The sequence below is a fragment of the Cyanistes caeruleus genome, chromosome 1 (genome assembly GCF_971803275.1).
Source record: "Cyanistes caeruleus chromosome 1, bCyaCae1.hap1.1, whole genome shotgun sequence".
Taxonomy (NCBI): Eukaryota; Metazoa; Chordata; class Aves; order Passeriformes; family Paridae; genus Cyanistes; species Cyanistes caeruleus.
The window spans coordinates 136,356,487-136,369,472 of record NC_141701.1 but is presented as its reverse complement, the minus strand read 5'-3'; the positions used below and the strand labels follow the sequence as shown (position 1 = coordinate 136,369,472).

The 12,986-nt window shown below is 40.7% G+C and overlaps 1 protein-coding gene across 1 annotated transcript in view; it reads right to left on the bottom strand.

Moving 5' to 3' along the window:
- Nucleotides 1-12,986, bottom strand: part of APBB1IP (amyloid beta precursor protein binding family B member 1 interacting protein) — a 64,208-nt gene that overhangs the window by 5,827 nt on the left and 45,395 nt on the right. The window contains exons 11-12 of the mRNA XM_086861639.1: nt 2,670-2,768; nt 1,728-1,845 (exon numbers count right to left, since the gene is read on the bottom strand). Coding sequence (XP_086717765.1) covers nt 1,728-1,845; nt 2,670-2,768 — 217 coding nt within the window. The remainder of the gene's footprint in view (nt 1-1,727; nt 1,846-2,669; nt 2,769-12,986) is intronic.

Below are 12,986 nucleotides of genomic sequence, written 5' to 3'. Positions count from 1 at the left end.
CATGGTATGTGAGAACCAAAGTTTCACCTGCCTTCCTTGGCTGCCACTGAAGTTGACAGAGTACATCCCCTGCCCAGTTCACACAGGACTGTATTTTTCTATAGCAGATTTTAGCCAATACTGAAGTCAGCCCACACAAACGGCTATGGAGCCATCTGAAGACAGAATGGACATGCTTTGTTACATTTCCAAAACACAAACCAACTGCTGCTCACACTTAGACAGTTCTAGCAGCAGTCAGGCCCCAGGTTTTATACAGGACTGCTACAACAAATGTAAGAAACCCAGAATCACAGTGACTTGCCTCAATTACAACACTAATGATCCTTCAGAGATATTTCTATAGAGACAGTATACATGACTAAAACCTTTCCAGGCTACTTAACCATGTAATGCAATCCATTAGTTAAAATTAGCAGTATATTCTATTGAGCACATGCAGTGTTCCAGGATTCCAGTCAGGAGCTGAAGTCACATATGTATATACAGCCTTTATAAGGCCTCAGTCCTGCCCATATCTAGGACAGCACCAGCATGGAGCCCCATGGCCAGCCACTTCTCTACTGCTGTCAGCACCTGCACAAATGTTCCATGACTGTCAAACACACCCTCAATCAAGTAAACTTCCTCCTGTCAAGGATTGATGCTGTCCAGATGCCAGGCACCTGCAAAAGCTGCTTGCTCACTCCTCTCTGCTGTTGGGCAGAGGAGAGAAAATTTAACTAATAGTTCAGAGGTTCAGATATGAACTGGGAGAGATCACTCACCAAATACCATCAAGGGCAAAACAGGCACAACTTAGAGATATGAAGTCAGCTTACTGCTAACAAAATCAGAGCAGGATAATGAGAAGTAAAACAAGCCCTTAAAAACACCTTTCCCCATCTGAAACATCCCTGATCTCAAAACAGTCTGTTATGGGTGTCCCCACTCCAGCTGTGTATTTATTGGCATGGAACAGTAGGAAGACCACCCTCTATTTCCCATGTACTCAGAAAAGGTGAACTGAAGCTCTAGAAAGGTATTTGAGTTTTCTACATGAAAGTCAGACTATTAACTGCCAACAGTGATTTCTACTTTGCCTGCCTTATGACAGTGAGTACTTGACCAGCATGCCCTTCCTAATAAAGCATATCTTGAGCATGTAGACTAAAAATAGTCATGCAAGTTACAGCTCGTATCATGCACTGTTGTACTGGCATCATGATTAGATCAGTAACAGCAGTACGATGAAGCTGCTGGAAAAGTAGGGCTAGAAAATAACGCAATCATTTTTTACTCTTGTGTCCTAAAACCCACGTTGTTACCATGCAAATGAGTGAAAGGCTAGGACAGAGTGGCTCGCCCTGTAATAGTCTTTCTATAATGATCAGTCTCAGAATATCCCACTCATCCCTTTTACTAACTGGAAGAAAATCTCCAATACAGTGTAGAGATGGGCATGGACTATCAGTCTGCAAAATGTAGATGGAGGATAAAGGATTCAGATGCCAACAGAAGAATGCCTTATTAAGTTATGCAGATTTAAACTGATTTTCAGTGAACTGTCTTTGTATTTTCCAAGTTCTAACTGTAAAATGAGAGCTTTGCTGCTACATTGGCCTGTCTATAAAAAGACTTCTTGCTGAATCCCTGGGATAGTTTTCTGAACAAAGACTCTATGCAACACTGATGATAATAGAAAGGGGCAAAAAATGTGACTTCAACTGCCATGACAGTGTCAGTACCTGCTGATGAGGATCCTGCAGGGGCAGCTGGTTCCACCACTTTTTGATTCGCCCACCTAGAGGACAAGCCAGCTTTCTTCAGGGCACATTTGTAATTGTCATAGAGTGTCTTGCCGTACTGCAAAAGAATAAAAACAATTACATGAGCTTGACATAGTCTTGACAAAGGCCAAGCATTCATTTTGCTCTTGGATAACTTTTCTGACCCTGTTTCTTCCCACCTAGTTTTGTTAAAAAGTGTCTTTCTAGAAGTAGTGTGCCTTTTCTGTTTAGGGTCAGGTAGAAAGCATAGTAAAACATGAATCCCCATGACCAAACACAGTCCTACTGATAAAATGCTTACATTTGATGTTTGTTTCAGTATTTGTAAACTTCTTGAAACCTAGCTTTAAAATCAACTGTTCTCAGTATCTTTTTCCAAGTATTACATTTTCAAACTGGAAACTTGAGACACCAAATCCCAGGCTCTAGAGCAAACAGCTCTGTCAGTGTAAGACAAGACATAATTTTATGTTCACCCCACACCTTTGTCATATGCCACCCTGCAGCAAAACTGTCAGGAAAAAGCCCAAAATAACAGTTAAGAAGAGTAGGTCTGTGTGGGAAAATACAGCCAATACCAAGAGCTTGCACATTATAGCCACAGCTAATTATTTTTTTTATATATATATATACAGTTATTGAGCCAGATAAGTGTGCAGCAACTTTTATGAGGACATGAGTTTTATAGCTACTGAACTCACTCCTGTGTTAATAAGAAAAACATACTGATAGCTAAGGTACAGGGACATTCAGCAAATCTGATCTTTGTTTCTATGGTAAAACTAGCATGAATGTTCATTCTTGTCACAGCATTTCCAGTTGAGGTGATGACAGTCAGTTACCTCAAGAAGACCTGATTTTACAGAAAACATATTAAAGTAAATTTACTTTTAATCTCACCTTGGCAATCCTTATTCCTGTTACCCACTGATGCAGGGTTGTTTTATCATCACAGCACAAGTACTTGATATATTGTGACTCCTTTTGAATCTGGGGGTGCTGAAAGATATTGATTTATAAAACGAGACAAACACAGAAATTAAATCACTATACAGAAGTCTGAAGGCACAATGAACCTGTGAAAAAACATCATGAAGATGATTTGAAAAACAAAAAAAAGCAGCAAAAACAGAGTATAAGAAAATATAAAAAATATGGTGATTATGAACAATACATGAGTTGCCACTGGCAGCTTTTGCTTGAAATAATTTAAGTGCATTGTAATATGAATTCAAGGGTTTTAGAAATGTAACATTGATCTAGAGTACAATGACATCTACAGTTGCTCTGGTTCAAGGTCTAACATGCAATGTACAAACACTAGAAGGAAGTCTGTTTCTCATTTTGTGGCTTGTCATATGTGATGCACCCAGACTGAGCGCTGAACATAATTTCAAAAGTTGAAATTTTTTCAAAGTTGAAAAGTTGAAAAGTTTTCAAAGAGTATGTTAAATTTAAGTATAAACTTTCAGCTGAAACAGATTTTTCCTCCTAACTGGCTGCTTTGCTTTGGGCTCAATTCTAGGTTTCTTCTTATATATTTTTATTCAGTTTTACTCTTGCTGTTTTGGAAAAAATTATATATATATATATATATATATATGTAATATGTTCTAGACAGAGGATCATTCCAAATCCAGCACTATCAGAAGTATTCTTTTTCATTTGTTTGTACTAGAAACCTCTACCATTTTAAAACCTTTTTTCTTTCATTTTGAACAAGATTTAGGATCTGTTTCCTTTATTGATCAAGGTAGTATGGGTATGTGTTGACATACCTTTGCAACTCAAAGACCATCAAAATGCCAGACTTCCTACCTGCCTAGGACTGAACATTCTCTCTAAGACTCAGAAGGAATTAGGTTTCCCTTGATGAAGTGGAGAAGGATGTAAGTCTTTAACTTGGATGTAAGTCTGTAACCTGGGTGGAATAACATACTGCCATCTTTTGATATGCAAAGGAAAGAATGGACCCAAAGAAAAACTGCTTCATTATCCCTTATTTATGTGTTCATTTCTATCTATATTCTTAAAAATTGTAAGTGCACAGTTAGTAAAATACTGTGAATGCACAGAGTGGCTAAATATGCTCCAAGGATTCACTCTCTTTTCAGCCTGTACAGTTAAAAATTCAAGGCACACCTCCACCTAGCAAGGACACCTGGTTTATAGGTATCATTAAGCCCCCAAAGCAGAGCAATGCTGGACATGGGGAACTCAGCAAGGTCTCTCCCAGCGTGGAGTGCTGCCAGCCTCTGGCTCATGTAGGTGCCACCTCCTCAAAAATATCTGCTGGTGGGTGGGACATCCTGCTGCAGAGGCCAAACCTGGCCACAGCTGGGTGACCCAAGGGCTCACAAGCAGAGCCAAATACAGCGGACTTGCTCCTCAGCCACGTGTCCCTTGCTCCCCGCTCAGCACTGCAGACACCAGGCTTCCCCTGTTTGTGCTGACCCAGCTGCTCAGGAGGCCACATTCTGATTAAAAAAACCACCAAAAACAGAACTGGTCTGGGTTAAATATAACCCATTTCATCATGCTGTAGTTTTGGTTTATATGTTTGTAAACCCAGCAGTTCACAGCATGACCTCACATACAGTGAGGGAATAAGGCATATTGTAGCTTGGGGAGAGAATGAGTCCAAGGGATGGATGGAGAGGATGGGACTGCACAAGCCATTATTGCTGCCAAAGCCCTGTATCATCAAATTACAGAGTGAGAGGGAACATACCATGGAGATAATTGTGAGGAAGAAAAAACAAAGGGATATCCCAAGGCAGCCCTGTGGGTAACCATGTTACAAGTCCTTGCATGTTTGCACTCAGCTGCTCACACAGGTCTTGGCCATTTTTCTGCAAACACACAGCTGGCCATCTCCCCTAGGCAATGGATACACCGAGTCTGCTTCCACCTCTGGAATTGCCTGTGGCCACCTTATTCCATTACCTTGCTCTGGGGCACTCCCAAACTGAGTGAGGGACAGCTCAGACTGCAAGCCCAGAGGTGCCAACTCGCTGTACCTTAACTGCAGAGCAGGAGCCATGCCCACCTCATGGACTCTCACCCATCACCCCTGCACACAGCTCAATGTATAGGGCTGTATCTTGTTTCTGTATACCTCTGCCATGTATCTAACCAAGGCAGTAACCAGGCCCCTGGACAAACAGCCTGCTCCAGCTCCCAGCATCTGCCTGTCCTTGTCTCCCACAGCCTCGGAGAGCCTGAATGCTGCTCCGAGTGAGCTCTGCTAGCACAAGATGTGCCCAGGACACAATGCCCAAAAATCCTTATTTCCTTACACTATTTCTCCATTAGGTGACCAAACACAGTGAAAACCAATAGAAAATTCAGCCAGAATGGTACCTTTAAAAGGGAACTGTAAGCAGACACTTTTTTGTGTGACTGAATACTTCCCATATACCTGGGTTACATTATCACCAATGGAGACAAAAGAACCAGGAGGTGCAAAGACACTGCAATCATCAATAAATTCAGAACTGAACCAGCAGATGGCACCCAAACCTTTCAAAAAGGAAAAAAAGGCGTTTTTCCTTCCCCTTCTATTTCATGGCAAGAAGTCCATTGCATCTACATATTCCCCTCCATTTTTAAACACCACACTTACTCATGTGTGTTTTTATTACAAGAAAAAATAGACAACTTCCATAATTTAACAAATGGTTGATGCAAACATCTGGAATCTGTCCACACTGCATAATAAGGCAGAAGAGGTCATGGCATAGAGCAAGCTAGGTAATGATTCTGCACACAGACACAGCCCTGCCACTGAGATCTGATTCTGGGGTGCTCAAGGGAGGCTGCTGCTGACCTCTCCTCTGGGGCACCCTATGGAACTATCAGTTTCACAAGAACACCTGTACTGTGTCAGAACAAAGGTCCTTGAACCCAGAAACTGGACTCTGAAAGTGGCCAGAAATGGGGGAAGAGAAAGTACAAGATAAGCATATATGATACTTCCTTCTCTGTACACTCTCTGTCTACAGTGATTTTCAGCAATTTTCTGAGATTCATGGGGTTTCCCTGTAAATAGGTTATCTTCCAGGTACTTCTTCAGTTTTTTACTGAGCACAAAGAGAGTTCTGGCATCCACAACACCTTTTAGCAACAACTTTAGTAAGTCTGTCTCTATGATGAACCATTTCCTTCTCTGAACCTGACTGCCACTAGCTTTGTGTAACATTCTTGTTTTGGAAGGGACACTGAATGCCTGAGCCCTAGCCACACCTTTCCATGCCACTCCTGAGCCTAGAGATCCATATCATACTCGTGGCAAGCTGTCTCTCCTTTTCAGCCTACGGGCTTCTAGTCTCTTCAGTCATTTTTCAAGTCAAAGTAATTCCTTACCTTTGCTTATCCTTGTTGCCCCTGCTTGATACTTTTCCAAGTTTATTATATATTCTCTTTGACATGAGAGGACCAGAACTGCACAGAAACCATGAGCTTGTGCCATGGTAAGACAACATTTGCTGTTTTATCATCTATGTCTTTCCTAATCGTTCCTAATGCTTGATTTATATATCTGACAACTACTTAGCACTGAACCTCAGACTCACAATGGCCTTCCAGAATTCCTCATTCTGCCCTTTCCATGATGATCTGAATAAAATAATATCATCAGCAAGTTTCCTTACCTCCCTCCTTACCCTGACCATGAATATTTTCAGACTGGGGGGGTCTCATAATCCTGAGAAGCTGAGGGGAAACTGTCAGTGAACAAGGTGACAGTGTCCCTTGCTGGATAACATGTGAGTTACTTACTGGCTACACTTTACCCTATCTTTTGCTGGCTATCCACTAGACAATCCATCTTAACTGCTGATATTCACCAGTGGGACCTATTCCAAATTGCCCCAATCAGTTTCTTGATTAAATTACTCCAATCAGCAACCACGATTAAGCACACAGTCACAAATATGTGCTGTCAATTAGGGACCAAACTAGCAAGCTGCAGAACCCCAGCTCTGTGAAGGAAGGTCAGACACCTCAGAGCTATCAGGCACCCTGTATAACCTCTTTGTTACAGCTGAGAACTGCATTGTCTCTCGTTTTCCAAGAAGCAGCAGTAGCACCGGCTCTTTTTACATGTAACTTTATGAATGACACGTGAAGCTTACGTCATTACTGATCCACAGCCCACTGAGGTCAGCTGGAAATATCCCCTCACCTCACAAGGGTCAGGCCTAAGGAGGACTGTTCCAGGCTGCCAGTACAGAGGCTGCCTACAGCAGCTGTCCACAAGGCCAGACCACAGGTACAAACACCAGCAGCACCAAGCTTAGCCCTCAAGGTTTATACCCATACAAGATCAATAGTAACTGGCTCAGATGGAGACATTTGGCTTCCTGTGGTTTTTAGATGCATGAAGCACGCTACTTTAGCTAGGAAGGTGAAATGTTTCAGCCAAGAATTGTCACAGCCCACCCACCCCACCATTTTCTCACTTGGAGTGATGATATGATGTGAAATGAGTATGATAGTAGAATTGCTTCAGCAGTACAAACAGCAGAAGTCTCAGATCTCAATGCTGACCTTTACAAGCTCAATTTTCCTCTTAAAACTTCACAGAAAATCTACTACATAGTGCATGAAAATGGTGATTTGGAGTAAGCAATCTGAAGAAGAACCTAGCAGCTGGAAGTGTCTGGAAATGCTGACATGGTATGAAGATCCCTAAACAATTCTATGATTCTGAGTGGACCAATTTCCTCCTTTCAGAGCTCTGGTGTCTCAGGAGTGTTTAGTCTAGCACACAGACATAAGCAGCTGTAGTCACTATGCAAGTCTGGTTTTACTAAACTAGATTCAGAGTCTCTGTAATAACTTCTCTATGAGACTAGCAGAGGTCAACTACATCAATCATGACAGTCATGTGAGAAATACTGTACTTTAAGGGAAAATAACACTAACCTCAGTATGTCACACCTCACACATAGACACAGATAAAGTATTTTGTTATAGGGTGAATACCATGTCCTAAAAAGATCATTAAAATCATCTGATAGCAAAGTGAAAACATCTTCTCTGGAAAGGTTCAGCACCTTTGCCTCTGAAATATGCAGCACCAAAATGAATTATGAAAGACAACTGTTCAAACAGCAACAATTCTAGAAATCATAGTTTAAAAGAAAAGTGGAAATATGCAAGTAGAAAGGTTCTCCAGAATTTTTCTCACACTAGAAGCATTGAATAGTGCTTTGAAATAATATGGACTACAGTGAACTTTCAGCTAAATAATGATGAATTAGTTGCATCATTGAGCCTGATTTTGCAGGTATTTAAGATCTGAGCTTCTCAAACATGAGGCTGCAAAAGGATGTGCTGTGTTTCACCCAGAAAAGCACTGAAAAGGCTTGGAACAGAACCTAGTATTCTCCCCTGTCCCACTGTCTCCTCTGTAAGTATCAATTGTCTAGAGATAAAAAAAGCAGAAGCACTTGAATATAACGAGTTTGTTTTCTGGAGAGGTTGAAAAAAATATTTGTTCACAGATAACATTTTCAGATATAAAGTAAACTCTTTGCCTAAGGAAAAAGAAGATAAAACACATTGAAAACCTGAAAAAATGGGAACTGAATGATGTGGTTTCTATGGTGTCTGCCAAAAAAAATGACTGAAGGCCATGTGTGCATGAAATTGGAGATTATCCCAATAAAATGTTCTTTTGCATTGCCTTCTTCCCACACTGAAGATGAAAAGTAAATTGAAGTTATTCAGGCATCTCATTGCATTCCTTGCCCCAAAATATATGGATCATTGCTCAGTCTCTGAGGCAGAAACAATAGCCAGAAGCATAAAGAGTGACTAACTTTGGATCACAAGCTTTGGCTTTTGGCAGAATTTTCACAAAATCCTCAATGCTTTTGTATACCTTAACTACTACCAATGAATTTCTGCTGTGTTAAACTATCTTCTCTGAAAAGCTGAGACTCTTCTGGCTCCTGTGACTAGAAGCAGAATTAATAATCAGTACCTTTCAAAAGCCACATTGAAATTGTTCAGATTTGCAATCTACTATTCATCACGGTCAAATTCAGATGCTATGCAACCCTTGCATGAAGATAATCATACTTAACTGATCTTTTGAAGATGTGTGAACTCTATGTATAAAAGAATAATTGCCCTATTATAAGGAAATTATTATTTTGACCTACATTTCTCTAATGACCTGAGGCAAAATTTTTAGGTCATTAAAATATATATATAATAGCCATTTTTACCAAAGAGGTCTGCTTTATGCAGGAAGTAATATTTTCCAAAGCTATCATATTCAATTTCTCCCTGTCATTCTCTGTCCTTATTCTCCCTCCTGTTTATACATTAATGTAGTAAAACTGTGCATGTACATGACTGTAATCTCACGTACCTGAAAGTGTTCTGCCATAAAAAGTACTTCTACTTCTTCTTTCTCAGTTAATCTAGCAACGAATTTACTCTGAAACACTTATCTGAAGCACTCATACTAACACAATTTCCAAATCTTTGACATAAAAAATAAATTTCTTGCTTTCTATCTTTGTTTCCTGCATTAGCCATTTGTTCTACATAGTTATTATTCATAGTGTTTACTATCTCAAACACTGCTAATTCTCACCTTCTACCTTTTAAACTGTCCTTGTGTTGAGTGCATTACATACATGATTCAGCCTACATGGAGCACATGGGGTGTGAGGGAAGAGGGAATCAGGAGAGAAGCAGCTAAATACAAAATTATCTGCTAAAATGATGCTGCTATTGCAAACAAGCTATTCTTTTTGAAAATTTACTTCCAAAATTCTTTACATCATTAGATTTTTATTTTTTTTTTAAATCACAGTGCCAAATTATGCCAGGAAAACTTAACTGTTTTGACTGCACGGAAAAATGTACCCAGCTGTAGAAATAGAGGATGATTCGCCTTTGTCTCAGTTTATCCCCAGGAAACCAATTTTTTTCATCCTAGATTAATTCAGCATTATGCACCATTACCTCCAGATTACTCAAGCATAACCAGCACTCATAAACTATAATTAAATCCACTCTTTGTCACAGGCACATCAGACTGACTAAACCAGCGAATTTGCATATAGATTACCTTGCTATTTGTCTGCTTTGAAAGATTTTTCAACATGGTGTGACAAAATCAGCTCCTGGATGAGCATGCGTGCGCATGCACACACAGAGAAAATCCAGAAAATAAACATTACATTCACAATTTCTGCTCAGTACAATAGATGTTGTTGCTAGCATGGTGGACAGATCCCTCTTGGTGAAGTACCTTATTTTTGTGAGCTTTCAGTTTCAGAATATGAAATAAATCATTAAAGGTCTCCTTTATTTCCACAGCATTTCCCATATAACACAGTAAACAGTGAATGAGAAAATTTGCAGGGAATTTATATATAAAACCACACATTTGTAAATGTAAAGGTGGCTCTGAGGAACCAAACCATTCCTACTTGCTGTGTGCAGTGTGTGAATATATTTTTGCTAGAAAGTAGAGAGAATTGTGTTCCATCACCATTGCTCTCCCAGGAGTGGCCAGCACTCTGTGCAGGTGTAATCTGGGGTGGCAGGGAGAGCTGTGCTGTGACCCTCTCCTGCCTACTCTGCTGGGAACAGAGTGACAAATCTGAACTTGAGAGATGCAGGTTTGAGTGAGGGTCTCTTTTTCAAACTTGGCTGACCTTTCCTTTCCTCTCCTCTGCATATGGAGATGTCTATTAGGAAAAGACTCACTTTATCCAGTGTCAAAGAGAAGGGTGGGATCTTTAAATTTATGAAAGCATTAGACTTAGGCTGAGTACAAAATAGGAAGAATCTGCATATTTACAGGAGCAGATGTTCAAAAAGTATTTCTTGTACTCAGGGGCTCTGTTTTTAATATTCTGAGAGTTCTTTGTGCTGTTTTGAAATGTGGGACTTCCTTTGAGGGAGGAAGGTTTATTTAGCAGTGGTATAGAACAAGTGCATTTAAGAAGGTTAAAGCTCAGCACAGACCAATTAGCTGCTGAGAAATAAAACACAGTTCTTCAGGTTTTTAGTTGCCCCAAAGCCAAAGGATTCCTGAATGCCAGCTCAATCAGAGGCTCTGTGCCAGGCTGCAGTCTTGTCCTCAGGACCCAGCCACGTCCTGGTCTGCTGCACAGGCAGGTCTGCTGCACAGCTAAAGGTGACCCTGCTCTCAGCCACCAACCAGCCAGCTGTGCTCTTTCTGGCTGGTCACAGCTGGGCCTTCTGCTGCCTGATATGAAGAAGTAGCTGCTTTGTTCTGTTATTGCAGTTGTTTCCTGAATCATCCTGAAAGGAAACTTCTGAATAAGCTCAGCAAAATGCTCCCTCTTTCGCTAGTAAACACTGTGATGTTTGTTTCTGGCACCCCATCATTATCTCCTCAGTTATTAACAAACAAGCAAAGCACACCCCATTTTTGTCCCGAGGTATAGTACATACAGTGGGGTGCTGACATAATGGGAACAAGTGATACACAAGGAGCACTCACAACACATTGTGCCTCTCTAGCTGTAAGAAGAATATCCTACAGCATGGATCTGCAGATAATGTATTTGAGCTAGTTTAGGTACAGCTCCAATATCCCAGGCTGCAAAACCCACCACAGCTTCAGACTAAGCATCAAAGCAACCTGCCCATGATGTACATGGGCTTGCTTCACTAATACCAGCACCCAAGCCAGCATTAGCTACAGAACTCAGTTATGATCCCTGAAGTTGAAATGAAACACCTACATTATAAAAGAAACAGGACAGAGGGCGCTGCCAGCTCCTGGGGACTGGATACATGTTAGCTGGGAGAGGCACTATCACCAAAAGCTCACTGTCTCTGCAAGCCCCATACTTGACTGTAGCCGAGAAGAAACTGAAGAAAAAGCCCACACCCCATTTAGGGAGAGCAAAGTGAAGCAACATTTGAAGAAATGTCATGAAGACTTTGAGGCAACACCCATATTATTCAGGGCTGTGTCAGACAACCTGAAAAATCTTGTTGCTCTGGCTAAAACCAGGTCACCAGGATTGTGGTTAACATTACAGCATTAACATTTTCTTTACATTATTGGCAATGCCTGGAACACAGATGTAAAAATGGCAGGAGTGCTGTGCTCATTCTGAAAATTTTTCCTAAGTGCTCTTCCCTCCATAAAAACACACCATAAAGATGAGCAAGACTGGGGGGAGGCAAAAGGAAATGTTTTCTCTTTTCCCCTGCTAATGTGAGACAAGACCTTCAAAGCAGGAACAAATATCACAAATATAATGTACTATTTGTTTTGAAGGCTCATCATACAACTGGAGACTGCAGGAAAAGAAAGAATACTTTCTTCAAACATTAGGCCATATTCAACTCCAAACCAGCCTACCTTACAGGACATTTGCAGCCATTTGAATGAACAAAGGGCATGTACCTGTTCTTGAAGTAAATATGCCAATAGCTTAACCACTGAGAAATGAATATGGTAATTTTTCAACTCAGTTCTCAAAGCTGGGAAAATATAGCTCTGAATTCAGCAGGGTTTTCTACCTAGCACGGAACCAAAGTATTGCTGAAGCTGCTACACCCTTGCATTTCTCCAGTACTACAAAATATAAACTGGTCTCTTGCCTCTGAGCTGGGCAGGTTCTTTGTTCCTATGTTTCCTCTGAAACACAGCAGAGCAAGTAACTTGGCTGATGACTGCTCACTGTTTTGACGTAGCAGTTCCTAAGGGGATCCTCAAAAAGAAACAATTCTTTAAAAAATGTAATTCCAATGCTATTCAAAAACTTTCTAAGTGGCATTACAGCATGCTGGAGATAATAAGGACTACCAGACTAACTTTTTTCCACAAAATATTTCCTTTGCTTTACAACCATCTCAGTGAAAAGCTAGCATGGGCTGTGGCTGCTACTGTTTCAATTACCTTCTCTCAATTGTTGTAAAACAAATACTCTTATCCTGCCCTCTGTGGCAGGGCACACATAGGGGAATGGAAGAGCTGTGAAGACACAGCAGAACTTTGGCTGTGGAGAAATTTCCAACTGGCTTAGGCTAAACTGGGCATCCAAATTCCTTCAAAATTACTGAGAACACAGTCCAGAGAAGCATGCAGAGGAGTGAGTGCTGTTTCTGAAAACAAACTGTGTTTTTCTTCTTTCCCCCACTTTGCTCTCAGAACCAGTCTTAAAGGTTCACAATTTAATATCCAGCATAAACAGAACAGATGAC